At 61.3% G+C, this 25,466-nt stretch overlaps 1 protein-coding gene across 2 annotated transcripts; it reads left to right on the forward strand.

Annotated features, from left to right (window-relative positions):
* Positions 1–1,869: 1,869 nt before the first annotated feature.
* RAPGEF3 (Rap guanine nucleotide exchange factor 3) lies at positions 1,870–24,541 on the forward strand. Of its 2 annotated transcripts, XM_049102379.1 has the most exons (28): positions 1,870–2,053; positions 2,520–2,732; positions 8,684–8,737; positions 8,822–8,928; positions 9,296–9,417; positions 9,561–9,729; positions 10,265–10,349; positions 10,751–10,811; positions 10,922–10,998; positions 11,204–11,350; positions 11,851–11,963; positions 12,230–12,318; positions 12,621–12,699; positions 12,907–13,057; positions 13,136–13,218; positions 14,011–14,050; positions 16,603–16,684; positions 16,993–17,139; positions 18,977–19,074; positions 19,523–19,648; positions 19,729–19,910; positions 20,156–20,246; positions 20,349–20,399; positions 21,351–21,438; positions 21,843–21,907; positions 22,986–23,040; positions 23,133–23,204; positions 24,135–24,541. In XM_049102379.1, the coding sequence occupies exons 1-28, from the start codon at positions 2,048–2,050 to the stop codon at positions 24,251–24,253; spliced, it is 2,772 nt and encodes a 923-aa protein (XP_048958336.1). In that variant the 5' UTR covers positions 1,870–2,047; the 3' UTR covers positions 24,254–24,541. The 2 variants fall into 2 exon arrangements, 1 of the variants encoding a protein (XP_048958336.1); XR_007406345.1 differs by lacking the exons at positions 1,870–2,053; positions 24,135–24,541 and adding an exon at positions 20,488–20,606 and having other exon boundaries at positions 2,278–2,732; positions 23,133–23,162.
* The last annotated feature ends 925 nt before the right edge of the window (positions 24,542–25,466 follow it).

The raw sequence follows: 25,466 nt of genomic DNA on the forward strand, positions 1-25,466 counted from the left end.
GGGCTACGGTGGCTTGCTGGGAGGTCTGCGGGCCCGCAGATGTCCTACTCCATTTCCCAGCTCCTTTTCCACCTGCCCAAGTAAGGGCAAGTATAAAGACGGAATGGGGGGGGGGCCTTTCTGACCCCTTTGCCAGTCCCCTGAAACTCCTCTGTTAAACCTTCCAGATCGGGTCACTAATCCCAGCAACCTAAAACCTCAACTCTCTTCTGCATGCACCCCTGTGGCCCCAGCCTCTTTTTCTTTCCTGCCAACAATTAAGCTGTTCTCCCTTCTTCCAAATTCCCAGAACTTGGGTGTGGGTTTGGGCCTGGGGCCAAACTTATTCTCAGGCTCCCCTCCTTTCCTGAAGGGGCATTTAAAACTCCATCAGGGGATCCCTGGGTGGCTCAGCGGCTTGGAGCCCACCTTTGGCCCAGGGCCTGATCCTGGAGACTCCTGGAGACCCGGGATCGAGTCCCACCATCATTTCTCAAAACGTGAACCCAGCAGATAACCTTGGGGTATTTGCTCAAAATGCAGATTTTTCCATTTTCACGCCCATAGGACTGAATCTGAATTTGGGGGTGGGGGTGGGGAGAGGAGTGGAGAGGCTTAAAAACTTTCATTTTGATGAACTCCTCGGTGGATTTTTAAAATACACCTTACAACTGAGGTTTTTAATCACCGTTAAGATCTGTCTCCGAGAACACGAGAACATAATCATGGGTGGGAGATGGGGGCTCCCAGTCCCAAAGCAGGCGGGCCGGGATGCCTCGTTAGTGTCCCCTACCCGCCCCCCTCGGGTCAGGCAGGCTCAGCAGCAAAGGGATAGGGACAGGGACTGGGCCAGAAGAGTGAGTCCTAGAAGGCTGCGGGCAGGGCGTGCGACTCCCTTCCACCCCCCAGGAGCCACGGGCCCCCCATCCCCGCCCCCTCGGGAGCTGCAGTGGGGCGCGGAGGGCGGTTGGGGCGTCTGCGCGGTGCTGGGGACCCAAGCCCGGGGAGGCGACCCCAGCCCCAGCCTGCAGGGGGGGCTCTGCTACCCCAGGCTCTGCTCCCGCCGCCCCGCGGCCAGGGGGCGTGCCGGGGGCGCGGGTCTCCCACCCCCCTCCCCCCTCCCGCGTCCCGGGGGGCAGCCCCTGTTCTCCTCCCTAGCCTCAACTTCCCCACGGCGCCCGTGCGTGTGTGTGTGTGTGTGTGTGTGTGTGGTGGGGGAGGGGGAGCTCGGCAGCGGGATTCCCCGCGGGGAAGCAGCCCAGTCCCCTCCCTCCCCCCTCCCCCCTCCCCCCTCCCCCCTCCCCCCGGGCTGTTCGGGACCCTGGACCGAAACAGGAGGCAGGACGCCCCCGGCCGGGAAGCGGCCCCAGCCCGGATTTCCCTCCCGGGTGGGGCCGCAATGACTCACCCCCCTCCCCCTTCCCCGGTTTCCTTGTTTGCATTTCTCCTCCCGGCCACGTGGCGGCCTGTGGCGCGGCTCAGCGCGGGGACCCCGGACCCCGACCCCGGCACCCCGGCACCCCGGGACCTCGGCACCCCGGCATCCCGGCACGCGCCCCGCGCCGCTCCTGGCCCCGGGCTGCTCCGGCCCCCGCCCGCCCCGAGCCGCGACTCCTCCCCCTCCCCCCCCCCCCCCCCCCCCCCGTCGGGCCGGGCGCCGCCTCCCCGCGCTCGCAGCGCGTCGCGGGAGGGAAGGGGCGGGCAGCGCAGGGGGTGTGACAGCTCCCGCCCGGCCCGGTGCCAGCTGCGGCCTCGCTTCGGCGCCCCGTGCCAGCTGGCTCATTCGTCTGGGACAGAGGCGGAGGCTCGGGGCTCCTCGCCGCTGGCTGGGGGGGCTCCCCCCACGCCCCCTGCGCTCCCCCCCAAGGGAGCCTCTCCCCCCCCCACCACGGCTGGCCCGTGGCCCCGCAGGCAGCAGGTCCAGCTAGGAATTAGCCCCGTTCACTTCGCCTGGGGCTCGCAGCCCGCACCCCTTCAGGAGCAGTCGGGGTCCCGCTGAGGGTCCCCTCCCCGCCCCGCCCCAGCCTTTTGCAAGAGCCTACAGGGCTGTGCAAGCTGGAGAAGGAATATGAAGGTGGGTAAGGTGGGGTCAGGGTGCGGAGCAGCAGGAGGGGAGGCTGACATGGTGGGTAGGGGGGTGGGTGGGGAGACAGTGCTGGGCAGGGGCCAGGGAGACGGGGGAAGATGGGCTGGAGGCGAAGCCGCATTTCTGGGGGCTCCAGGGAGTCCACAGCCTCATGCTGGGAGGTGGCGGGGATCCCTTGGAGGCCAAGGGCAGTGGGTGGGGCAGAAGTCCAAAGAGGCCCGGGAAGAAAGGCCGATGTCGGCCGGCCAGCTGGAAGACCCCGAAGCGCGCCAGACCGGCAGGCCCCAGTGAAGGTCTTCCTGTCCCTCCCCCGGCTCCTGGCAGCCTTGCAGCACCTCCGCCTGACCAGTCCAGAGGACTGCGAGGAAGTGGTTCTGCCTGGGGCGGTTGTGCCCCGGTCCGGCGGCCCCAGCCCCAGCCCCATGGCTCTCTGCCTCCCTTCCCTGCGTCACAGGTGGGCTGGCCAGGTGAGAGCCGCTGGCAGGTGGGCCTGGCCGTGGAGGACAGCCCGGCTCTAGGAGCGTCACAGGTGGGAGGCCTCCCGGACGTGGTGCCCGAGGGGACCCTGCTCAACATGGTGCTGAAGAGGATGCACCGGCCCCGAAGCTGTTCGTACCAGCTGCTGCTCGAGCACCAGCGTCCCAGCCGCATTCAGGGGCTCCGCTGGGTAAGTGCCCGTCGTCAGCCGGGGCCGGGCCGGGCGCCAGGGCTGCCGGACGGCCTGGCTGCTGCTGGGGGTGTCGGGGCTGCGGCTGGGCTGGACGGTGGGTGCAGCAGCCTGGTCGCCGTGTGCGTGGGTGGCTCACACAGCTGCACGCGTGTGGCTGTGCGCATGTGGTCCTCACATCTTACATCTTCCCGTGCTGGCGAGGGGGGAGGGGGAGGGGATTTGTCATTTACCTGTCACCTCCCTGCGCCGTGAGTTAGGTGCCAGCTTGTCCTCCGCGTGGAGGTGGGAGGCGTGTGTGAAATACTGGGGCCCGGGTCAAGGTGGAGGGGGAGGTAAGCTTGGCTGCTGTTCTGGATGTATCGCCGTGGCAACATTCTCCTTTAGGAGAGCGACTGAACTGCGCCAGTTCTTCTTGATCTTGGGGTGAGAGGTGGGCATGTGCGCGCTGCTTGGCATCTGGCTCTGGGGGGGGGGCTCAGGGGGAGGATTTTGAGGAGTTTGGAGACCGGAGCTGGGGTCTCCCTTTGCTGGGGAAGAACATCCTGGAGTTGAAAGAAAGAAGAAGAGGGGAGGAGGGGGGCACAGGGGGCACTGGGGAGGGGTGCAGGCTGGGGGACGGGATCCTGGTTGCAGGATCCAGATCCGCAGAGAAGCTCTCTCCGACCACCCAGACTTCCCAGAGTCACCTGAGATTCGGGGTGCGTCTATTCTGTGTGCCATGGAGACAGCATTGGGAGCGAGTGTAGGCTGCTGGGAGGGTACTCAGGCAAAGGGGTAGAGGGAAAGCAGGAGCAGGTGACAAAATTGGGAGAGCTTGTCACTTAGGTCTCTTATCTGCAAGTTCCTTTGAGGACAATGACCACCACCTTCTGCCTCTTTCCTCCTACCTCTTGCCCTACTGCCATTTATATTTATCACAATATGAGGCTGAGTGAGAAGAATGAGGTCTGCCAACGTGATGGTGCGGGGGAGGGGGGGCTCCTCAATCAGAATTGAGAGGATAACCGAGGCGTCAGTCCCTAGCTCTCCCCCAAACCCTCCCTCCCTTCCTGGGTCTTCCCAATCAGGGACCTTTTAGGCCTGGGTCCTGCTCAAGATGGGGCTCCAGGGGGAGCGCGGCAGCTGGCCCCTTCTGGGCTAAGCCATCTCCCCACCCCTCCAGGTCACTGGCAGTAGCTACTGCTTGGAGCCTGTGGGCTGGAACCCTCCCTGCCTCCTTCCCTCTCAGGCTATAATTACTTGTGCATTTCCTGTCCCCTTCCCAGCTTGTAGAGGCAAGGTGGGGAGTAGGGGAGAGGGCAGGTGCCAGGACAATGAGGTCACTGGAGGCTCCCCTGGGACCCAAAGTCTGGGACAGGCAGTGGAAGAGGCCGCCAGGCTGTCTCCTGACCCTCCTAACCCCCAGAATTGAAGAGCTGGGGTATGTGGAGAGGCTGGAAGGGTGGTGTGAGAGTGGCTGGGATGTAAAGGGGGTGAAAGTCACAGAAACACAGCCCCTTTCCTGCCAGGTGTGTGGGGTGTAGGTGGGAATGGGAGGTTAAAGGGAACTTAGATTTTTAGGGCTAGGAGCAAGGGCCACACCCTCTCCTGGTGACCACCTCTGGGGAACGGGGTGGGACGCAGGGGATGCTGGTGAGGTGGTTTCAGCCCACTGCAGCCGTGTTTAAGAGGCTCTGGGGACCCGTGAAGTTACACATCTCACCTGTAGATGATGCGTTTGGCCTAGGAGGGGCTCACATGAGGGAACTGGTGGCTGACAGGGAGTGTGGACTTGCAGGGTAAAGAAAGGGTGGATGTCCGTAGAGGGGTGGAGCCTAGGAGGACAGTGCAGGGAGTTGTTCAGGCCACGACAGCCTCTTAGAAAACGAGGGGGAAGCCCATCCACCCCCTGAGGCCTGAAGAGAGCACTTGCTGTTGCTACTAGATCAGGACAAGAGAAAATGAAAGCAGGCTGCAGCAGGGCGGCCTGAGGTTATGTAGGGAAAGGATTTACCAACTATGGTGCTGGAATGGGACGGAAGACCGCCTCCTCTGGAAAACATGAGAGGGAGAGGAGATGGTGTCCCATGTCTGGGAGCCGGAGAAGGATCAATTTATCTAGAGGCAGGGGCAGGATCAGGATACCTCTGGTGGGTCTCACAAGCTCAGAGAAGCCTGGGGTGCTTCCCTTTGAGTGATTGTTTTGGGGGAGGTGGCTCTCTTCTCTAACTCAGAAGCCATGCTTTCGTCCCGCCTGTCCAAACGATGGTCGCAGCTAATAGTTGTCTAATACTTGGGTCCCAGGCACTATTATAAGGGCTTTACCTCTGTCATATCAAGTAATTTGACAATAACCCTGTGAGATAGATGCTCGTCATCATCTCATTTCACAGATGAGAAGACAGAGGCACAGAGTGGCTAAGTGACAGTCCAGGGTTACACATCTGCTAAGAGACAAAGTTCGGTTTCTGTCCCTGGTGCTCTGGCTATGGAGCCCAAGCTCATGGTGTACTTTCTTTGGCTGCAGATTGTAACCCTGACACCCCGAAGCATCACCCCTCCCCATGCGTCCTCCCCCTTCCCCAACACACACAGCCCTGGCCTGAGACCCTAAGCCATGGCCCAAGGGAACTGGTCTGACAGGTCCCCACGAGGCTCTCTGGCTCTGCGCCAGCCCCTCCAGTGTGGCTCTGACATCGAGTGACAGGGAGGGAGGGTGGGGCAGGCTATGGTGCTGGTGCCAGGGAAGCTAACTACCACCTCCTCTTCTACCCTGAGTCCTTCCTGTCCGGGCAGGAGGGGACGCAGTGGGCGAAGGCCTTCACCCCTACCCATACCAGCCACTTCTCTCCAACTGAGAAGCCCTGAGGTGACACTCGGGGTTATCAGATCAGAGACAGGGTCAGCCGGGGTACAGCACTGCTTGCACTGTGTCCAGGTAAGAGGCCCCCATCATAAAATAATGAAGTTCAGTAAAGTTACTTAGTATTTACTAAGCGGTTACCAACAAGCCAAGCATCACTTTGAACGCTCCATGCTATTAACTCATTTGACCCTCATAATTGCCTTATAAGATCGTTCCTATTATCAGGAACTCCACTTTACAGATGAGGAGACTGAAGCACACAGAGGTTAATAAGCAGCCAAGGTCACACACCCGGGTGGTAATGGGGAACTGAGATTTGGATGGCGAGCCCCCCGGCCTTGACCTCATCCCCTGAATAGTACCACCACCACCCCCATCCTAGGATGTTCCCAGTGCAGAGAGGGACCCAGAGGGACCCAGAGGGACTACGATAACAAACCCATGGAATTTTGTTTAACGCAATGTTTTTCAAACTTATTTGCCCGTGGAACGTTCCTGAAGGCAGGATTTATCCGTCCGTAGCACCAAGTGGGGGAAACGTGAGGCCACGGAGGCGCCTGGGAGACGGTAGTGCGCAGCGGCTAAGGACCCGTGCTTTGGAATCAGACAGGCGTAGTGTGAATCCTGGGGCCCCCCTTCACCAACTCGGGACAGGTTAGAGAACGTCTGAGCCTCCCTCTCCTGGTGTGAAGGAGGAGCCAGGCGCCTCCGCCGGGGTCAGTGCTCCTTACTCAGCAGGATCTTGAATCCCTGAGTAGTTGTGTGACCCCCCGGTGAGTTACTCCATCTCTCTGGGCTCCCGCTCTCCTCAGCAAATTGAGAGGGATGCCTTCAGGAACCTTCCTCGGCTCTGATGGGCCCGCGCCCCCTTTCCTCTGACCCACATGCTTATTCCCTGGGCCAGGGCAGGAAATGGCTTCAACAAGCCTGGGGATCTGGGATCTGGGATCTGGGGTGTGCCCAGTCTGGCCTCATGAGCTGGCACCTCTCCTCCTGATGTGCCCTCCAGGGTCAGAATAATACCAGGAAGGGAGCGTATGCTGGAGCCTGGGTCGTGGGCACCAAAGAGAGCTGAGGCAGGGACCGGGGCCACCTGGACGTTTTGACATGAACAACAAGTCATTAACACTCGGCACTGTTTGTTCCAACACAGGGGGCTGGCTGGGTAGCATTCCTGCCCTTCCTCCTTCCCTGGCTCCTCCTCCTCCTCCTCCTCCTCCTCCTCCTCCTCCTCCTCCTCATTTCCTGTTGCTAAGTCTCTAGGGCTCTGTGTCTGGCACCAGGCTGGGCCCCATGACCCGGGCAGGGATACCCTAGGGACACCTAGTGACTTCCGCCCAGCCCGGGGCCAGGCGCCTGTGTGTGCCAGACCTCAGGCCTCTGCCTGGCACACGGTGGGAAGAGGCCAGGGCCAGGACAGGGGGTTCTGGCCCCAGGCCTGCTTGTGCCCCAGCTCCCCAGCCAGGTCCTTTTCAGGGCCCAGTAGGAGAGAGAGAGCTGGTGAGAAGGGGGCAGGGGGAAGGGAAGGAACCAGGCAGGTGCGGTGGGTGGGGTGAGATCAAGAATGTGAGCACTTCTGCAGTTTACGCACGGCTGTCTGGCCACCCCAAGTACGCGTGACTGAGTTACACAGGCTCTTCACCCCAAGACTTCTGTTTCCTGAGTCAGAGAGGGCAGACGATCCCTGATCCTCCGACTTTACATCTGGTCCTATTCTATGTAGGATCAGAGGAAATCACGGAGAGAGAGGTGCTTGGTGAACTGTAAGGTACTCACCCTTTGGGAGGGCTCAGGAGGGGACAGCGTCCTGTCCAGAGACGTCCACAAATTCCAGTTTTCAGGTGGCAGAAAAAGAAGGATCGTAAGGCGCTTTCATGGCCAACATCCCAGGACACAGGAGCCCGGGGTCCTGGATGGCTCAGTTGATCCCAAGGGCACAGAAGCCTTGTTAACGTGTTTCCTCGTAAATCCCGTCTTCCAGAGCCAGTCCTGGGTGCCGCCGAGTCTTACTCACTCTTGCAGGATTAGGTCTAGCAGCAGCGTCGCAGAGAGGATGGGGGCTCTCCAGCAAGCAGCCCGCCCTCGGATTCGAAGATGAGTAATAATAGCTAACAAGTACCTACAACTCTATGCCAGGGAGTGCTTTAAGCATTCAACACACATTAACTCACAGAACCCTTCCCAAAGCCTCTGTATTGGTATTACGAGTGTTTTATAGATTTAATAGACTAGGAAACTGAGGCATGAAGAGGTTAAACCATATATTGGGGGTCACACTGCTGGTAAATGGAGGAGGAGCAAGGATTTGAGTCCAGGAGTCCCACAGTCTCGTGGCTGGGAACAAACCCTGGCTCGGGATTAGGCTTTGTGACCCTAGGCCAGGAGCATGGGGTCACAAAGTCTTGGGGTGAAGAGCCTGTGTTGCTCAGTCACGCATGCTTGGGATGGCCAGACAGCCGTGCATAATCTCCAGAAGTGCTCACATTCTCGATCTCACCCCACCCACGGCACCTGCCTGGTTCCTTCCCTTCCCCCTGCCCCCTTCCCCCTGTCATGGACCTTTCTTTACTTCCCATTCTCATGCTCTTTTTTTTTTTTTTTTAAGGTTTTTATTTATTTATTCATGAGTGACACAGAGAGAGGGGCAGAGACATAGGCAGAGGGAGAAGCAGGCTCCCCACGGGGAGCCTGATGAGGGACTCCATCCCAGGACCTCGGGGATCAGGCCCTGAGCCAAAGGCAGATGCTCAACCACTGAGCCGCCAGGTGGCCCAACCATCCTCATGCTCTTTCAGCGCTCTCCCCTACACAGGTGTGGTTTACCTGGGAGCCTGGGCGCACCTGGGCCCTGAGTAAGCTGCGTGGGAATCTCACCTGTCGAGGTGCAGTGCTTGTGTCCAGGAGGACAGGGGTCTGGTGATAGGGTGGGAAGAGGCGGATGCCTGGCATAGAGGGGTGCTCAGGGAGTATCCGTTCATTGGTTGACTGAGTAGCTAAATGCATCTGTTTGGAGCTGGGGACAGGGCTAGGGGTGAGAGAGACGGGGATGGTGGGGGGCTGAGGTCCAGGAGCTGGAACAAACGGGCAGGCCTTCCCCCCCTAGACGCCACTCACCGACAGCGAGGAGTCCCTGGATTTCAGCGAGAGCCTGGAGCAGGTACCAGCTGGGCCGGGGGGAGCCGGGAGGGGACCTCAGGGCCTCGGCCCGGGGCCTAGCCAGCTCTGCTGCTCCCTGTCCTAGGCCTCCACGGAGAGGGTGCTCAGGGCGGGGAAGCAGCTGCATCGACACCTCCTGGCCACCTCTCCGACCCTTATCCGAGACCGGAAATACCACCTTCGGCTCTATCGGTGAGCGCGGCCGTGTTCTCTCCCCTTTGCTCTGTGGCGGGCTCCGAGCCTACCCCAGCTGCAAGCCTAGAAGGGTACTTCTCTGCCAGAAGGTTTGCCCTCCTGCCCGTTTTTTTTTTTTTTTAAAGATTTTATTTATTTATCCATGAGAGACACAGGGAGAGAGAGAGAGAGAGAGAGAGGCAGAGACACAGGCAGAGGGAGAAGCAGGCTCCCAAAGGGGAGCCCGATGCGGGACTCGATCCCAGGTCTCCAGCCTCATGCCCTGAGCCGAAGGCAGGTGCTGAACCGCTGAGCCACCCGGGCGTCCCAAGGCCCTCCTGCCTTTTCATTCTCCCCCTTCTTCCCGTCCCCTTACCTCTCCTAGGCAGTGCTGCTCTGGCCGGGAGCTCGTGGATGGCATCTTGGCCCTGGGCCTCGGGGTCCACTCCCGGAGCCAGGCCGTTGGAATCTGCCAGGTGCTGCTGGATGAAGGTGCCCTCTGCCATGGTGAGCGTGGGCCCGGCGTGGGGGCCCCCAGACCGGGCAGTCCCGGGGAAGGGCGGTGGGGGAGGCGGGCGTCCTGATGGGGGCCTCACACGCCCGCGGCCTCAGCTGGTCTCCGCCCTCACGCCTGGGCCTCTGCCCTGCAGTGAAACACGACTGGACCTTCCAGGACCGAGATACCCAATTCTACCGATTTCCCGGGCCGGAGCCAGAGCCCGCGGGCGTCCATGAGCTGGAGGAGGAGCTGGTCGAGGCCGTGGCCCTGCTCTCCCAGCGGGGCCCCGACGCCCTGCTCACCGTGGCCCTGCGAAAGCCGTGAGTCGGGTGCCCTGCGCCCCACAACCCCAGGCCTCGCCTGGCTCTCAGACTCCGTAGTCTCCGTAGTCTCTCAGTTTCATCCCTGAGAGGTTCTCTTATTCCTCGCTGTGTGATCTGTGGACCCCCCGGCCCACCTCTGAACCTGTTTCTTCCTTTGTAACCGTTGGTGGCGAGGCCGAGGGCCTACAAGGACCCTGCCCGCTCAGGGGCAGCGGTGGCCGAGAGGGGGTAGGCTTTGAGTCTGTGGGCAGGTCTGGGTTCAAATTCCACTTCCACAGGCCACTGGCTGGGTGGCCTCGGGGCTCTCCATGCCAGCTTCCTCTTCTGTCAGAGGAGGATAACGATGCCCACGTCATGGGGGTGGTGGTGGTGAGGGTGGGCTGAAATAATGCATGTGAGGCACCTGGGGCTTGGCCGGTGCATGGTGGGCGCTTGGGAGCGATCACTGCTGGGGCCCGAGTGGCCCCAGGCCCAAGCGTGGTGGGCGACGTGGCTCCCACGCTCGCAGGCCCACGGTGCATTATGCCCGCAGCCCGGGTCAGCGCACGGACGAGGAGCTGGACCTCATCTTTGAGGAGCTGCTGCACATCAAGGCTGTGGCCCATCTCTCCAACTCGGTCAGCCCGCCCGCCTCTACCCTTTCCCCGGGGCCTCCTCTCCCTGGGACCCCCGAGGGCCCCACCTCCGAGCCAGGCGCTACTTCTCTGCCCTTCGGCCTGTGGCTTGGAAGTTTCCATCTCTAAAAAAAAAAATTAAAAAAAAATTAAAAAAAATTAAAAAAAAAAAAAAAGGAAGTTTCCATCTCATTTCCTATTCCTGGCATCCTTGTCCAAAAGTCCTCCTGCCTCTCCTAGCCCATCGGGTCCCCCTGTGGTGTCTCCTGCTGAGTCCCAGGCACCCGACCTAGCCCCATCTCCGCCCCACCCCGGGTACCTGTGCCCTCGGACCTAACTTCCCCCCAACCCGGCCCCTCCTACCCTGGACTCGCACCACTGACCCTCTTCTCCCTGCCTCACAGGTGAAGCGGGAATTAGCGGCAGTTCTGCTCTTTGAACCGCACAGCAAAGCGGGGACCGTGTGTAAGTTGGACGGGGTGGGCAAGAAGCCGGGCACCAGCGGCCTGGTCGTGGTGGAGGCCGCGGAGCAGTGGAGGGTGACCCCAGGCGTGTCTAATCTGTGCTCCTCTCAGTGTTCAGCCAGGGAGACAAGGGCACCTCGTGGTACATCATCTGGAAGGGATCTGTCAACGTGGTGACCCATGGCAAGGTGAGTTCTGCGTCTCTCCCCACCCCCTGGGTGGCACCTGCTTCCCCCGTCCAAGCCCTCTCGGGCCGGACCTTGAATGAACCTAAGACTGCCAATCTCTCAGGTCTCCTCCTGCCTAGGGGGCTGTCCCCCGCCCCCTGTGGGTCTGCTCTGACGAGGGTGAGGGGGGCGGCCTGGTGGGGCTGTGACCGAGACCTGGCTGCAGGGGCTGGTGACCACCCTGCATGAGGGAGATGACTTTGGGCAGCTGGCTCTGGTGAACGACGCGCCCCGGGCAGCCACCATCATCCTGCGAGAAGACAACTGTCATTTTCTTCGCGTGGACAAGCAGGACTTCAACCGTATCATCAAGGTGCCGTTGCTGAGGATGGGGAGGGCAGGGGACACGGCAGGGACACCTCTTTGGAGAAGTGGGAGGGGGTAGAGGGCAGGGATGAGAGGGCCTACAGGGAGCAGGGAAGGTAGGGGCCAGAGAAGCTTAGAGGTGATGCTGGAACACGGGCATGTGAGGACGGTCAGTGAAACCCGAGAGCTCCAGCTCAGTGTGGGAGACCGTGGGTGGGGTGGCAGTTACAGAGGGGTGGGGGACCACGCGTAATGGAGAGTGGGAGCCACAGAAGGAGGTCCGGGAGGGATGGGTGGAGGAGAGAGCTCAGCCTGCATGATGGGCAGGGCGGGGAGTGGGGCGGATCCAAGATCATGGCCATTGAACCGGTGGGAAAGGGGCCGAATGTCCTTGCCGGAGCCTTGTGGGGCTCAGGGTCTGGGATGGGGTTGGGGGAAGATGCCCAAGGATGGGGGCGGGGTGGGTGGAAGGTGTGGACTGATACCTAGGTGTGGCCTGTTCTCCAGGATGTGGAAGCCAAGACCATGAGGCTAGAAGAACATGGCAAAGTGGTGTTGGTACTGGAGAGAGCCTCTCAGGGTGCCGGCCCTTCTCGCCCCCCGACCCCAGGCAGGAACCGGTAACACACCTGCCCCGCTCCTTCTGCACACCTTCTCTCTCACCCACCTTCTGTCCTTCTGTCTCCCAGTCTTTACTCCCTTCCCCCCATGTCTTACCCCTGGTGGGGGGAAGGCTAAGATGCACCCCCAGAGCCAGCTTTCCCTCCAACCCCAGGGTGGGACAGAGCTGGCAAATAGGGAAGGGTGATGGGATTCCTGATGTCTGTTCAGATGTGGGCAGTGGGGAGCGGTGGTGCACGTGCTATGGATTGGCCATCTCTGCTAGGTATACGGTGATGTCTGGCACCCCAGAGAAGATCCTAGAACTGCTGTTGGAGGCCATGCGACCTGATTCCAGTGCTCATGACCCAACAGGTAGGGGCCAGAGATACCCTGCCTGCTGTGTGACTCATTGGATGGGCAGTAGACTGGGCGAGGGCCAGACACCCTGAATGTGACATCACTGGGTGCTGGGCTAGTCCATTTGGCCAGTCGGCAGGATGTCCTCATTCCTGTGCTCTTGGCTGGGGTGGGGAGTGCTGTCATAGGGCCCGGGCATTGCTGGTACGTGGCCCATTATGAGGTGGGGAGAAGGGGCACCCCAGCTCTGCGTATGTCTGTGCTCAGTAGACGTGCCCTCTGACGCTCCCTCCTGTTCCCCTGTCCCTGCCCTCCAGAGACATTCCTCAGTGACTTCCTCCTGACCTACAGCGTCTTCATGCCCAGTGCCCAGCTCTGTGCTGCCCTCCTGCACCAATATCCTTCCGGCCCCAGGGTGACGAGGATGTTGTTTGGAACAGGGAGAAGGGATCGCCTGCAGCACGGCTGTGCTGAACCCTCCGAAGTACCAGCCTCATGCCCAGGCCAGCCTGTCCGTGGGTCCTGGGCGTCCTTGCCCCTCCTTTGCCTGAAGTGTGGTGGGTAGCCCGGTTGGATGTTGTGGTTCCCTTGACTGGTGCCCACCTTCCACGCGGAGCCCTCGGGAGGCAGTGAGCAGGAGCACAGCACCTACATTTGCAACAAAAGGCAGCAGATCCTGCGGCTGGTCAGCCAGTGGGTGGCCCTGTATGGCCCCATGCTCTACACCGACCCCGTGGCCACCGGCTTTCTCCAGGTACCTGGGGGCGAGGCAGGGCTGGACGGGGCTGTAGGCACAGCTACATCCGTGTCAATGAATCTCGGCTCCTCCCAGAAACTCTCAGACCTGGTGAGCAGAGACACCCGGCTTTGCATCCTGCTGCGGGAGCAGTGGCCAGAGAGGCGGCGACACCACAGGTGATGCTTTTTGGCTCTGAGTTCACTTTGCATATGCACGGCGGGGACCCAGCACCAACTCTGGAGCACCCACACAAACCTGAGGCTTGAAATCCAGGCCGCACCACCCGTGGCCACGCTGCCCTGGGCACGTCCCCCCTCGCCGGGCTTTGGGGTCCCGTCTGTCACACTAGGAGAGCGCCTGTCTCCCAAGGATGGAATCCTACAGGGCCTTAAGGGCCCGGAGCGGGGCCCTGCGGGCGGTGTGTGCCACGCGAGAGTGTCGGCTGTGGTTGCCCATTTGTCCGGCCCTGCTCATTCTCAGCAGCCCCTCACCGGTCCCCTGGGCCTCACCCTCACGCCGGGTCACGCGTCCTCCTGCGCCACCCAGGCGGGCACTCTCCCGAGCGCACCTGCTCTTCCCACTTCTCCATTCTGCTCCTACTCACCCCTGAGCCCCGTCCTGCCGGCCTCCCTCGGGCCTCTCCTGGCCTTCCCGGCCATCCCCATGGGGCCAGGTGAGGTTCAGGGAGAGCTCCCCTCCAGTGGCACCTGCTCAGTCTGACACTGGGGCACATGCCTTCGGGGAACGCCCTCGCCTTCCGCCGCGGGCCTGGGAGGATCACAGGATGCACAGGCTGGGTTCCAAGCCTAGTTTTGCGCCTCTCGGCTGGTGCTTGCCGCATCTGCACACCTGGGCGGCTGCTGAGGGCAGATGGAATCCAGAGCCAGCGCCTGGCCCTGCCCCCGCCCCGTCCTGCCCTGCCTGCAGGGGTCCCTCGTATCTCATTGCCCTTCTCGCTTGCTCCCCAGGTTGGAGAACGGCTGTGGGAATGCATCTCCTCAGATGAAGGTGTCTGCGCGGACCAGCTCCTCCCTCTTGTGTCTGGCCCCAGCTTCTTTCCTCTGTCCCTCCTTTGGCCTCCACCCCCGGGGCTCAGCCTGGGAAGGATCCCCACCCACAGACACACCCCGGGGGCTGGGATAGGAGTTCACAGAACAGGAACTGTGTGTGGCTCGGGCCAGGCCTCGTGGGAGACACAGAGGGCGAGGGTCACGCCTCCCCCCCTGCCTCCCCCCCAGGGTCTTCTGTTGCATTGGGGAGGTCAACCATGTTCACAGAGCCAGGTAGCAGTTGGGGGGGTCAGTGAGGGATGATGCCTGAAGGCAGCCTCCGAGGCCCAGGGGTTCCTGGTGGCCAGCATTCTGGGAGCCAGAGATTTCTAGCAGAATGCTGGGAGAAAGGACTGGAAAGGTAGGATGGGGCTGGTTTCCAGGCCCTGCCCCTCCCTGCTGGAGACTCTCACAGGCTCCTTCTCTGGATTATCAGCAGAAAAGCTGGTTTCCACCTGAGGGCCTGGAACTTTCTTTCTCTGGCTCTTTGTGCTCCCCCCGCCCTTGTCTTTCTGACCTAGCCAAAATGTTGGGTTCTCAGGCCCCTGCCCCCATCTCCCTATCCCTAGCCCCTCCCCACCCCCTGCCCCTGCCAAGGGGTCTTCTATGATTCTCTTCAAAGCATTAGCACCAGGTGGAGCTGTTTTCTTTGTCGCTTGCTTATTGCCTGTCAGTGCCTGTCACATGCCACTGGAATCCTGGCTTCAGGAGTGAGGGGTCTGGACCTCTGTTTCCCCAGGGCTCCCACGCTGCCTGGCTTGTGGCTGATGCTCAGGGATGAGTGTGGAATCACCGTCATGTGTGTGCCGGGCTCGGTGCTGGGTGCCGATGGTGCAGCTGTGGGGGGAGCCACCCCTGGCCTCGTGGGGCTCACAGTCAAGCGAGGGCAGAGCTGCCGCGCAGTGTCATGATGTATAATGGCAAAGGCGGGGGTCTCTGAAAACAGAGAAGGGAAGGGCTGACACAGGGTCAGGATCAGGGACAGTGACCACAGGAGCTGAGAGCTACAGGGCGTAGTCAGGTTCTAGGGGGTGGGGAGTCCACCCAGTAGGGACCCCACAGGTGGGAGTGTGGGACGGAGCCACCAGAGGGAGGCACGCGGGGGCCATGGCATGTAGGGCCCTGTGGGCCATGGTCAGGGGTTTGGTCCTTGTCTTCTGAATGATGCGAGCCACGGAGCCAAGGTCGAGTGGGTGCTCTGAGTAGGGAGCCCGATGGGGGCCTTGAAGCTGCACTAGGAAGGTGACCCTGTCAGGCAGATTGGGAGGGGAGCGGGGGCACACGAGGGCTAATGGCTAACAGTGGAGAATGGTTGGGCCATTGTAGCACACAGGAGGGAGGCAGCTGGGCAGGTGGAACTGGGGTTTGGCCTGGGCCGGGAGGAGGGGCTCACAGGAACCCCCAGAACAAGATGATAAGCTTGGGGGAAGCCGGGTGGGGGCGGTCGGGGTGGGGGGCAAGGAGACGCAGGAACGCACGCCCGGGAGAATGGCTGGCAGCAGGATGAGGTTGGTCGGAGGGAGGCGTTGAGTTTGGGGTGATGGAGCCCAGGGAGGAAAGCATCCAAGGGGGTGCTTGAGGGCAGGGCTTGGAAGAGAGGGCGACACTGGCGGTCTGTCCCCGTGCGGGGGGGGGCCGAGGACAGCTCTGAGACTTGGAAGTGTCGACACGGAGCATCCGGAGGGTCTGCTGCATTCAGAGCTGGGAGGGGGAAGACTCCAGACGGGAGTTGGAAGGACAGCTGGTGGGGCCCACGAGGAAGGCCTGCGGGGCTGGACAGGACAGGGCAGCCGTGTGTCGCTGGATCGCGGTGCAGACCGAGGGATTCCAGCCACAGGTTTCCAGGATTCCAGCTCTGCTACGTAGCAGCTCTGTGGCCTTGGGCGTGTTACTAACCTCCCCGAGCCTCACTTCTCTCATCTATGAAAGGGGAAGAAGAAGAATATTTTGGTCAAAAAGCTATTGTGAATATTTATTTTCTTTTAAAAGATTTTATTTATTTGTTCATGAGAAACTCAGAGAGAGGCAGAGACACAGGCAGAGGGAGAAGCAGGCTCCATGCGGGGAGCCTGATGTGGGACTCGATCCCGGGACCCTGGGATCACGCCCTGGGCCGAAGGGAGGTGCTCAACCGCTGAGCCACCCGGGCGTCCCTATTGTGAATATTTAGGTCCTTAGAATTAGCCTGTGCCTTAGCCTGGCACACAGCAAATGGACAACTAGCCGCTGGTAGCCAGGGGAGGAAAAGGAAGAGAAACCCAGGGCCGAGAGCTGAGGTGTGCCCATATTAGGGCAGCTCCGGGCCTGTTTGGCAAAGGGGTGGCCCCCGCACACAGGGGCGCTGACCTGCCTTTCCTCGGGGAGCCTTGGTGCCTGACGCCTCACCCGGCCCAGGTCCACGCAGCTGGTGGTGTGTATGCCATGTGGCCCCATGCTCCCGGGGACAGAGTCCTCTGCCCGGCTCTGCGCACTCCTCGGTGTCCTCTGGGCCTTACTTTCTTCTCCTCTCAGGCCAGGAACATGCCTGTTTGGCTCCCCGGCCAGGACCAGCCCCTCCTCTGCAGCAACCGTGCCATTCGAGTCGGGGACAAAGGTTGGTGGTCCCCGCCAGCCAGGCGTAGCTGCGGCCTGCTGTCGTCACCCTGACCTTAGTAGGCCTGGCCGAGGGGGGCACGCCGTTCTCCTCGGGGTCTCTGTTCCAGGCTGCCAGATAGGGTGTGCCCCCCGGGGCCTCCCTCCCCGCAGCTCAGGTTCCCCCTCCCCAGGGGATCCACAGGCCTCCCCCCCTGCCACGCAGTCCTGCCTCCTTGGGCCCCTCCCGCTGCCACACTTGCGCACTCACTTCTGGGTGCGGGGGTCAGGAAGCCCCTTCCTGCAGCCCAGCCCGGTCTTCCTCCCCAGTCCCCTATGACATTTGCCGGCCGGACCACTCGGTGCTCACCCTGAAGCTGCCCGTGACGGCCTCGGTGAGAGAGGTGATGGCAGCGTTGGCCCAGGAGGATGGCTGGACCAAGGGGCAGGTGCTGGTGAAGGTCAACTCTGCAGGTGGTGAGTTGGGTCTCTGGGTGGGGGTGGCCCTGAGGGAGGGGCCCTCAGATCCCTGCCCAGATTCCCCCCCGCCCCCCGAATTGAGATCATTATTTTGACCGTCTTCATCAGTGTTAACGATGGTTGGCATTTGAGAGCAGCTTATGTCTCTCCAAAGTGCTTTGCGTGTGGTGCCCCAGAGCCCCGCTGGAGCCCCGCCCGTTAGCCCCCTGTCTGTGTGTCCGTGGGCAGGAAACTTCATCTCTTCTGCTCTTTTCAGCATCTGTAAAATGGGGTGATAGGCGTGCCCCCTGCACAGAGGAAGCCTGAGGATTGAGTGAGCTTATCTATTCTAGGGTTGGGAACGGCCGCTGGCGCGACGCTTCCTACAGAGGTTTTGGGGTTATCATGCTCATTCATTCGTTGTACCCTAGTACCAGCCTTAGGAGACAGGTGCTTTCACCCTATTTTCAGACAAGGAACCTGAAGCTCAGGGGGATGAGGCAATTTTCCCAAGTTCGCACAGCAGGTGAGAGCGTCCGGCTTTGGAACCGAGGTGGCCTGCCTTCATTTTATCAGTCAGCAAACGTATTTGAGAGTCAGCTGCGGGCCAGCAGTGGGTTAGGGGCTGGAGGTGCCACGGCAGGTAAGAGAGAAGCCTGGCGGTTAAGAGCATCAACGGCACCCCCAGACCTGGGCTGGGATCCCAGGGGCCCCTGCTGACTGGCTGTGTGATCCGGATCCGAGCAGGACACTCACCCTCTCTGAGCCTCCGAGTCCTCGTGTGTCACATGAGCGCTACAGCTGTGCCCATCACACAGGACTGCTGGGGCCAGCAGAGGAGAGCAGGTGCACATAAAACCCTTAGCACGGGGCGCAGGACATGCAGCCTGAGAGTTCCCGAGACCTGCTTTCAGGGGACCTGGGCCACCGGAGACCGCTGTTGGTTCTCCGCTAGGAGGACCGGAACTAGGGGCAGCCAGGGAATAAGGGCTGGGAGAGGAGGCCAGAAAAGCAAGCTCTTCTCCCCCTTGGGGAAGTGGGGAGACCGGATGAGGTCGGGGTACCTGTGCTCTGGTCTGGGGAGCACCGCCCTCTGGTGGCCACCCGGACACTTGCCGCTGCCCAAGGACAGGAGAGCCTACTACGCCGCCGGAACTCTTGAGATCACCGCCCCGGGTGACCGATATTTTTACTACAAACCCCCTGCTATGTGTGTATTTGCTTAAAAGTCATATACATATATTCCCACACTCGCATTATATAATCACGGAGCAACCCACAAAGTAGAAATGCGGAACAGATGACAAAAACAAAGTAGAGGAGCTGTTACTGTTTGGACCCATGATGGTCTTGCGTATCTTACTTTGGAGGCTCCTGGTCTAAGACTGGGGGTTCAAACATGCCTAGAAACACTGGCTCAGTCAGTAGACGCTGCTGCAGGTCAACACCAAGCCCTGGTGAGGCACTGCCCAGTGTTCCAAGGGCCGTTAGATGCATCGGGTACTTGTCACCACAACGTACATAAATCAACCTGTTAGACTCGTGAGTAGTCAGGGTGGGTCTTGCTGTCTCCACTCGACAAAGGAGGAAGCTCCGGGAGGCTCCAGCGTTGCCCGGGTTCTGCTTGTCTCGCTAACAATCCTTTTTCGTCTTCCTTGGATGTGCAGGCGTAGGCACCTGTGCGTTTAGAGCACCTGCCCAGAGCTCCAACCGGGCTTCTGGGAGAAGCGACCTCGCGGCCTCCCACATGGGGCTTCCACCCTGCCTTTGGTGGCTCCCTGGCCTCCGTCTCTGCCAACCAACCCCCGCCCCCCACCACCAGCCCAGCCTGGTCCAGCCTTTGCTGTCTTTGCAGATGCCATTGGCCTGCAGCCGGATGCCCGTGGTGTGGCCACATCCCTGGGGCTCAACGAGCGGCTCTTTGTTGTCAACCCACAGGAAGTGCATGAGCTGGTAGGAACAGGCACGGGGCCAGGGAAGAGCTGTTTGGGGCCGGACAGAGGTGCGTGCAGGGGAGGGTCACACAGGGAGGAAAGAAGGGCCTGGCTCTGACTGCTGCTGGGTCTTAAGAAGGAAGTGGAAGGAGAGGGCCTCGGCTGATGGAAGGTTCCAGCTGCTGGGGAAGGGAGAGAGCTGGTTGAGAGCTCTCAAGGGAAAAGAAGACCTCTCCTCATTGCGGGTTCCCCAGGAGGCAGGAGCCCTACAAGGAGGGGGTCTCAGCATTGGGGAGCTGGCAGGAGGATAGATGCCTTCTTGGGAAGCCCTCCTCCCAGTAGACCCTTTCCTCCCCGACATCCCTGTGACCATGGGGATGGAGTCCAGCCCCAAACTCTCTCCTCCTACCCTGAGCCTGCCCCCTGGATTCCTCAGGTACCCCTCCTGGGCTCTCTTGTACCCACAGACCCCACACCCCGAGCAGCTGGGGCCCACCGTGGGCTCTGCTGAGGGCCTGGACCTGGTGAGCGCCAAGGACCTGGCGGGCCAGCTGACGGACCACGACTGGAACCTCTTCAACAGTATCCACCAGGTGCGGGGAGCGGAGCTGAACGGGGTGGGGGAGGGCGCCCGGCCTGGGGTGGGCTGATCTCTCCTGCTGTCCCCTACCAGGTGGAGCTGATCCACTATGTGCTGGGCCCCCAGCATCTGCGGGACGTCACCACTGCCAACCTGGAGCGTTTCATGCGCCGCTTCAACGAGCTACAGTACTGGGTGGCCACAGAGCTGTGTCTCTGCCCTGTGCCGGGCCTGCGGGCCCAGCTGCTCAGGAAGTTCATCAAGCTGGCTGCCCAGTGAGTGCCTGTGGGGTGGCTGGGTGTGTGGCGGGGTCCCTGGTCCAGATGTTGCCAAGTCCGCCATCCGTCCCCTTGCTTCCCTGGGTCTCCCAGAGGCCCTGCCTCCCTACCCACCTAGCCCCGGCCCCCACAGAGGCCGTGCGGGCCAGGCCTGATCCCGGGCCCCAGGCTGCCTGTTGTCTGTGTGGAACTCTGCGGGCCTGGCCGTGTCCCCTGACGACCTCTGGGTCTTCCACTCACAGCCTCAAGGAGCAGAAGAATCTCAATTCCTTCTTCGCTGTCATGTTTGGCCTCAGCAACTCGGCCATCAGCCGCCTGGCCCACACCTGGGAGGTAGGTGTGAGGCAGAGGGCCCGTGCCCATCCTGGGGGGGCTGCTGAGGCATGGGGCTCCCTCCCCAGAGTGGTGATGGCTCCATCTGCCCCTCCTCCACAGCGGCTGCCCCACAAAGTCCGGAAGCTGTACTCGGCCCTCGAGAGGCTGCTGGTGAGTGCTGGGCCTTGGCTCCTCCTTCCAGAAATCCCTGGCTCTGGGCTTCCCAGCAGCCCCTCTACCTGTCTTTGACCACTTCCAGGGTTTCCAGCCCTGGGCCAGAGCCAGGTTGCCTCTGGGCTGTGAGTCTGGGGAACTGGCTGAGGAATGGAGTGTTAGCAGTATGATGGGGTGCACAGTGTATTCTATCTCTCAGTGTGGGTAAGTATGGCGGGGCCGGGGGGGCCTTGGCTGTGTGGCCAGCAGGTCCTGTATGAAGACCAGGACAGGGCGCAGGTGGTGTCTGGCCTTGGGCTCCGAAGCGCCGGGGGAACGTCGGGGGAATGTCAGGGGAACGCTGGTCCCCAGCTGACCTGCCTCAGCGCCCCGGAAGCAAGTGCTGGCACCGGGCCCCACGGTGGGCCAGGGCCTGTCAGTGGCCCCTCAGGAGGTGCTGACGAGGCTAGACGAGGCCAGAAGATGAGGGAAGAGCTAAGGAGCTGCCTGCCCCTCCCACACCCCTGCCAGGATCTGCCAGGGGGTTAAGAGGTTTTGAGGGTGCTCAGGAGAGAACTGGCACAAAGGGGCTTTTATCAGCCCGGCTCTGAGCTCTTGAGAAAAAAATTCACCTTGTGGACTCAAGAGGTTCAGAGGAATTTCCCCACTAGAGAGGGACAGGGACAGAGACAGGAGAGAGGGAGAGGGAGAGAGAGTTTTCCATGAAACCCCAGAGCCCCTGGGATAAATGGCCCCGACGAGTGCTGGAGGGGGTAGCAGGAGGCCCGGAAGCCGCATGCGCAGACTGCTGGTTGCCCTTCGCCTTGGGTCCCCTCCGGTCTGCTGGGTGACACCTGGGGCCCAGAGGAGGCAGAGCTCCAAGGGGACTGTGTCTGGTTGTGTCGTGGTCCGCGGTGGGTCATGCCGAGCGGGGCCGTCCCTCCCTCACTGTGGCTTCTTCCCTCCCAGGACCCTTCGTGGAACCACCGAGTCTATCGACTGGCCCTCACCAAGCTCTCCCCTCCCATCATCCCCTTCATGCCTCTTCTTCTCAAAGGTGAGTGGACCAGGGCTCACCTCGCCACCTCCACCCACCCGTTCCTGCGCCTGTCTGGATGTCCTCCCGACATCCAGGGGTGCTGGGGGGCACAAATATGAATTCAGGGTTCACAGGCTAGAAGCAAGTGTTGTGACAAGTGCTGGTGACAAGCAGGTGTTGTGACAAGTGCTGGCTAGAAGCAGGTGTTGTGACAAGTGCTGGTGACATCAGATGGCCTCTGACATGAGGCCCAAGAGACACAGGGAAATTGCTCTGGGAGGTCAGAGGGGAGCCAGAGAAGGAGGAGGGCAGTGCAGGGCAGGGACAGGCCCAAGGCCCCCATTATCGGCCCTTCCCCCTTCCTGGGCTGCGGGATGGGGAAGGAGTTCGGGGACCTCTAAGCAAAACCCATCTCTCCGCAGACATGACCTTCATCCATGAGGGGAACCACACACTGGTGGAGAATCTCATCAACTTTGAGAAGATGGTGAGTTCGGGGAGAGTGGTGCTTGCCCCTCCGCCTGCCCCAGCGTGGGTTAGGGGATAGGATTGTGGCCTTGGAAGGGGGCCGGGGGGCGGGAGATGATCTAGAGTTGTTATTTTTTTTAATTTTTTTTAAATTTATGATAGTCACAGAGAGAGAAAGGGAGAGAGGCAGAGACATAGGCAGAGGGAGAGGCAGGCTCCATGCACCGGGAGCCTGATGTGGGATTCGATCCCGGGTCTCTAGGATCGCGCCCTGGGCCAAAGGCAGGCGCCAAACCGCTGCGCCACCCAGGGATCCCTAGAGTTGTTATTAATAACACAAACCTGAATACTCCTTTTATTTATTTATTTTTAGTTATATAATTATTCTTATTTCTTTCTTTAGGGTTGCTTTTTAAAAAATTTTTTGTTGTTGTTGTTGGAGTTCAATTTGCCAACATGTAGCATAACACCCAGTGCTTATCCCGCCAAGTGCCCCCCTCAGTGCCCGTCACCCAGTCACCCCCACCCCCCGCCCACCTCCCTTTCCACCACCCCTTGTTCGTTTCCCAGAGTTAGGAGTCTCTCATGTTCTGTCTCCCTCTCTGATATTTCCCACTTATTTTTTCTCTTTATTCCCTTTTAATATTTTTTATATTCCCCAAATGAATGAGACCATATAATGTTTGTCCTTCTCCGATTGACTTACTTCACTCAGCATAATACCCTCCAGGTCCATCCACGTTGAAGCAAATGGTGGGTATTTGTCGTTTCTAATGGCTGAGGAATATTCCATTGTATACACAGACCACAATCCTTTATCCTGAATACTCCTCTTAAAAAATAGCCCCTGCCTCGTTCCCTTGCATACTGGGGCAGACAGCCTTAATTAGCTCACCCGCTCTAAGCCCTTCTTGGTCTCTGGGGTTTCTCCCAGGGGTCCCCACCGGGACTTTGGGTGTGCCGGGGGCACACTGACGTGGCCCCATCTAGTCCCTAGGAGCACGCCCACTCAAAGGGGCTTGGTTCCCAGCTGCCCCACGGGCCACGCCAGGGTCCTGCCCCTCGGGCCTGGTCTTACGTCCTTACTTTACCTGCAGAGAATGATGGCCAGAGCCGTGCGGATGCTGCACCACTGCCGAAGCCACAGCAACGGTGAGAGGACTGGTACCCCCTACCCCACCACGTCCCCTTCCAGCCTCTGGCTTGGCCCTGTGTCCCTGACTCCCGCCTCTCACCCCACCCAGTGCCCCTCTCACCACTCAGAAGCCGCGTATCCCACCTCCACGAGGACAGCCAGGCAGCAAGGACATCCACGTGTAAGTGGGGCAGGGCTGGGGGCTGACAGGTCAGCCGGGGCTGGCATTTACAGGCACTTGGTCTGTGATGCTGTGAGCCCTTCCCGCCGCCTCTCCGGGGTAGGTGGAGAGTCATCCCCCCGGTTAAAGATGCACAAACAGGCCCGAGTCCTGGGAGGCTGGGGTACAGCGAGAGAGCCGGGGACCCAGGCACTCTTACTCTAGGCCTGATTTGTTTAATTGGCCTTTCGTTGCATGAAGAGGGATTAATCATAGTCCACGGTCCGTACACCACTGTCATCATGGACCCTTTATTTTACGTCCGTGATAATACAGTGAACACCGCTGGCCCAAGGCAGGCAGCGGCCCATTGGCAGTCGCCTCCTCTCCCTACATAGCGTTCCCTCCTCCTGTGCCACTGTAACCTGTTTACGTAGATACATTTATATGGGCGCCTCTACATACACATATATACAGGCTTTCAAATGCTTCATCTATAAATATTATGAGAACCAAATGTTCCTTTTTTTAAAGATTTTATTTATTTATTCATGAGAGACACAGAGAGAGAGAGGCAGAGACACAGGCAGAGGGAGAAGCAGGCCCCACGCAGGGAGGCGGATGCCGGACTCGATCCCGGGTCTCCAGGATCAGGCCCTGCGCGAAGGCAGGCGCTCAGAACCAAATATTCCCAAGAACCAAATATTCTTTAGTAGCAGTTGTTTCTGAATTTAGGACAAGGGGCATCACGCTGTGTGCCATCTCGGGGCCCTGTTGTTTTCAGGCTCTGAGCCCCTAACCACACTTCCGCCCCAGGTTGGAGGGGTGGGCAGTCTTCAAGACCGGCTGCGGAGCGGCGGGGTGGGGGGGCAGCCAGGCCCTCTGCTCCTTGGGGGGAGGCGGGGCTCTCCGCGGCCCGGGGTCACCCTGACCGCGCCCCCCACCCGGCAGGCTCCGAGCAGTCCCTGAGCACCCGGAGCGCAGCCAGCACCTGGGCGTACGTCCAGCAGCTGAAGGTCATCGACAACCAGCGGGAGCTGTCCCGCCTGTCCCGCGAGCTGGAGCCGTGAGCGCCGGGCTGGAGCGCCCCGGGGGCAGGACGGCCAGGGCTGGAGCGCCCCGGGGCAGGACGGCAGGGCTGGGGCGGCCCGAGGCCGGGCGGGGCTCTCCGCGGGCGCACCGGGCCGAGCGGGCGGCGGAGGGGCCGCGCCCTGCGATGACCGGTGACCGGGGCCGGCGGCCAAGAGGACCTCGGAGTGGACGGCCGCGGCCCCAGGCCAAGGAACGGGGCGGAGCGCGGAGCAGGCGCTGGGACTCTGTGTTCAATAGAGAGCTCTCGGCACCAGGCTCTTCCCGGATTCTGTGCCTCCAGGCTTTGTCGTCAGGCCCCAGGGGACGTGCGGAGGGCAGGGCGGGGCATGGCCCTGGGGTGCGCAGCGGGGCGGGGGGCAGGGGGGCAGTAGGGGGGATGGGGGAGCGGCAGTGGGGAGCGGCAGGGATGGGAGGGGGAGCCTGGGGGGAGCGGCAGGGGGGGGATGGGGGTGGGGGCTGGGGGGGCTGGGGGAGCGGCAGGGGTGGGCAGGGGGTGGGGTCTGGGAGGAGCGGCAGGGGTGGAGGGAGGCAGGGGTGGTGGTGGGGAGCTGCAGGGGTCGGGGGGAGGGCCTGGGGGAGCGGCAGGGGTGGACTGGGGTGGGGGTCCGGGGGCCTGGGGAGTGGTCCTGCTTTTCATCCCAGGGCCCTGGAGCCGGAGATAAACAGGCGGGTAGGCAGGTGTGGCGGGGGCTGCGTGTAGGGGAGTGGTGATCCCCAGGGGCCTTGCAGCTTCCAGAAATTACCAGGCGATCTGAGGCGGGCCCTGCTGGGCTGGGTCAGCGAAGGCCAGGCCCTCCCAACCCCAAGAGCCCGGGTGGACCCAGATGGGCTGCGAGCCGTCCCCGCGCTGCTTGGTCCCCGGGACTGCCTGCCGTCCACCCCTGACCCCGGGCCTCGGCCGCTGCTGGGCCTGGAGCCCCTGCGAGCGCCCCCGCCGTGGTCTGAGACCCCGGTACAGTCCGGCTGCAACTGGCTTCTTGGCCCGCCCCTCCTGGCTGCAGTGCTGTCTGTCCATCTGTCCCTGTCTGCAGCCCGGCTCGGCCTGCTGGGTGGTCCTCGGGGACATGGCCAGTGACAGAAGGGCCGCAGAGGCCTAGCAGGCTCCCGGGAAACCCAGTTTCTTGAGAGGGTCCCAGCCAGCTCTGCAGCATTCAGGCCTCGCCCCTGCCCTCGGCACTGCCTCCCACCCAG

This window comes from Canis lupus, chromosome 27 (genome assembly GCF_003254725.2).
Source record: "Canis lupus dingo isolate Sandy chromosome 27, ASM325472v2, whole genome shotgun sequence".
In the NCBI taxonomy this organism is placed as follows: domain Eukaryota; kingdom Metazoa; phylum Chordata; class Mammalia; order Carnivora; family Canidae; genus Canis; species Canis lupus.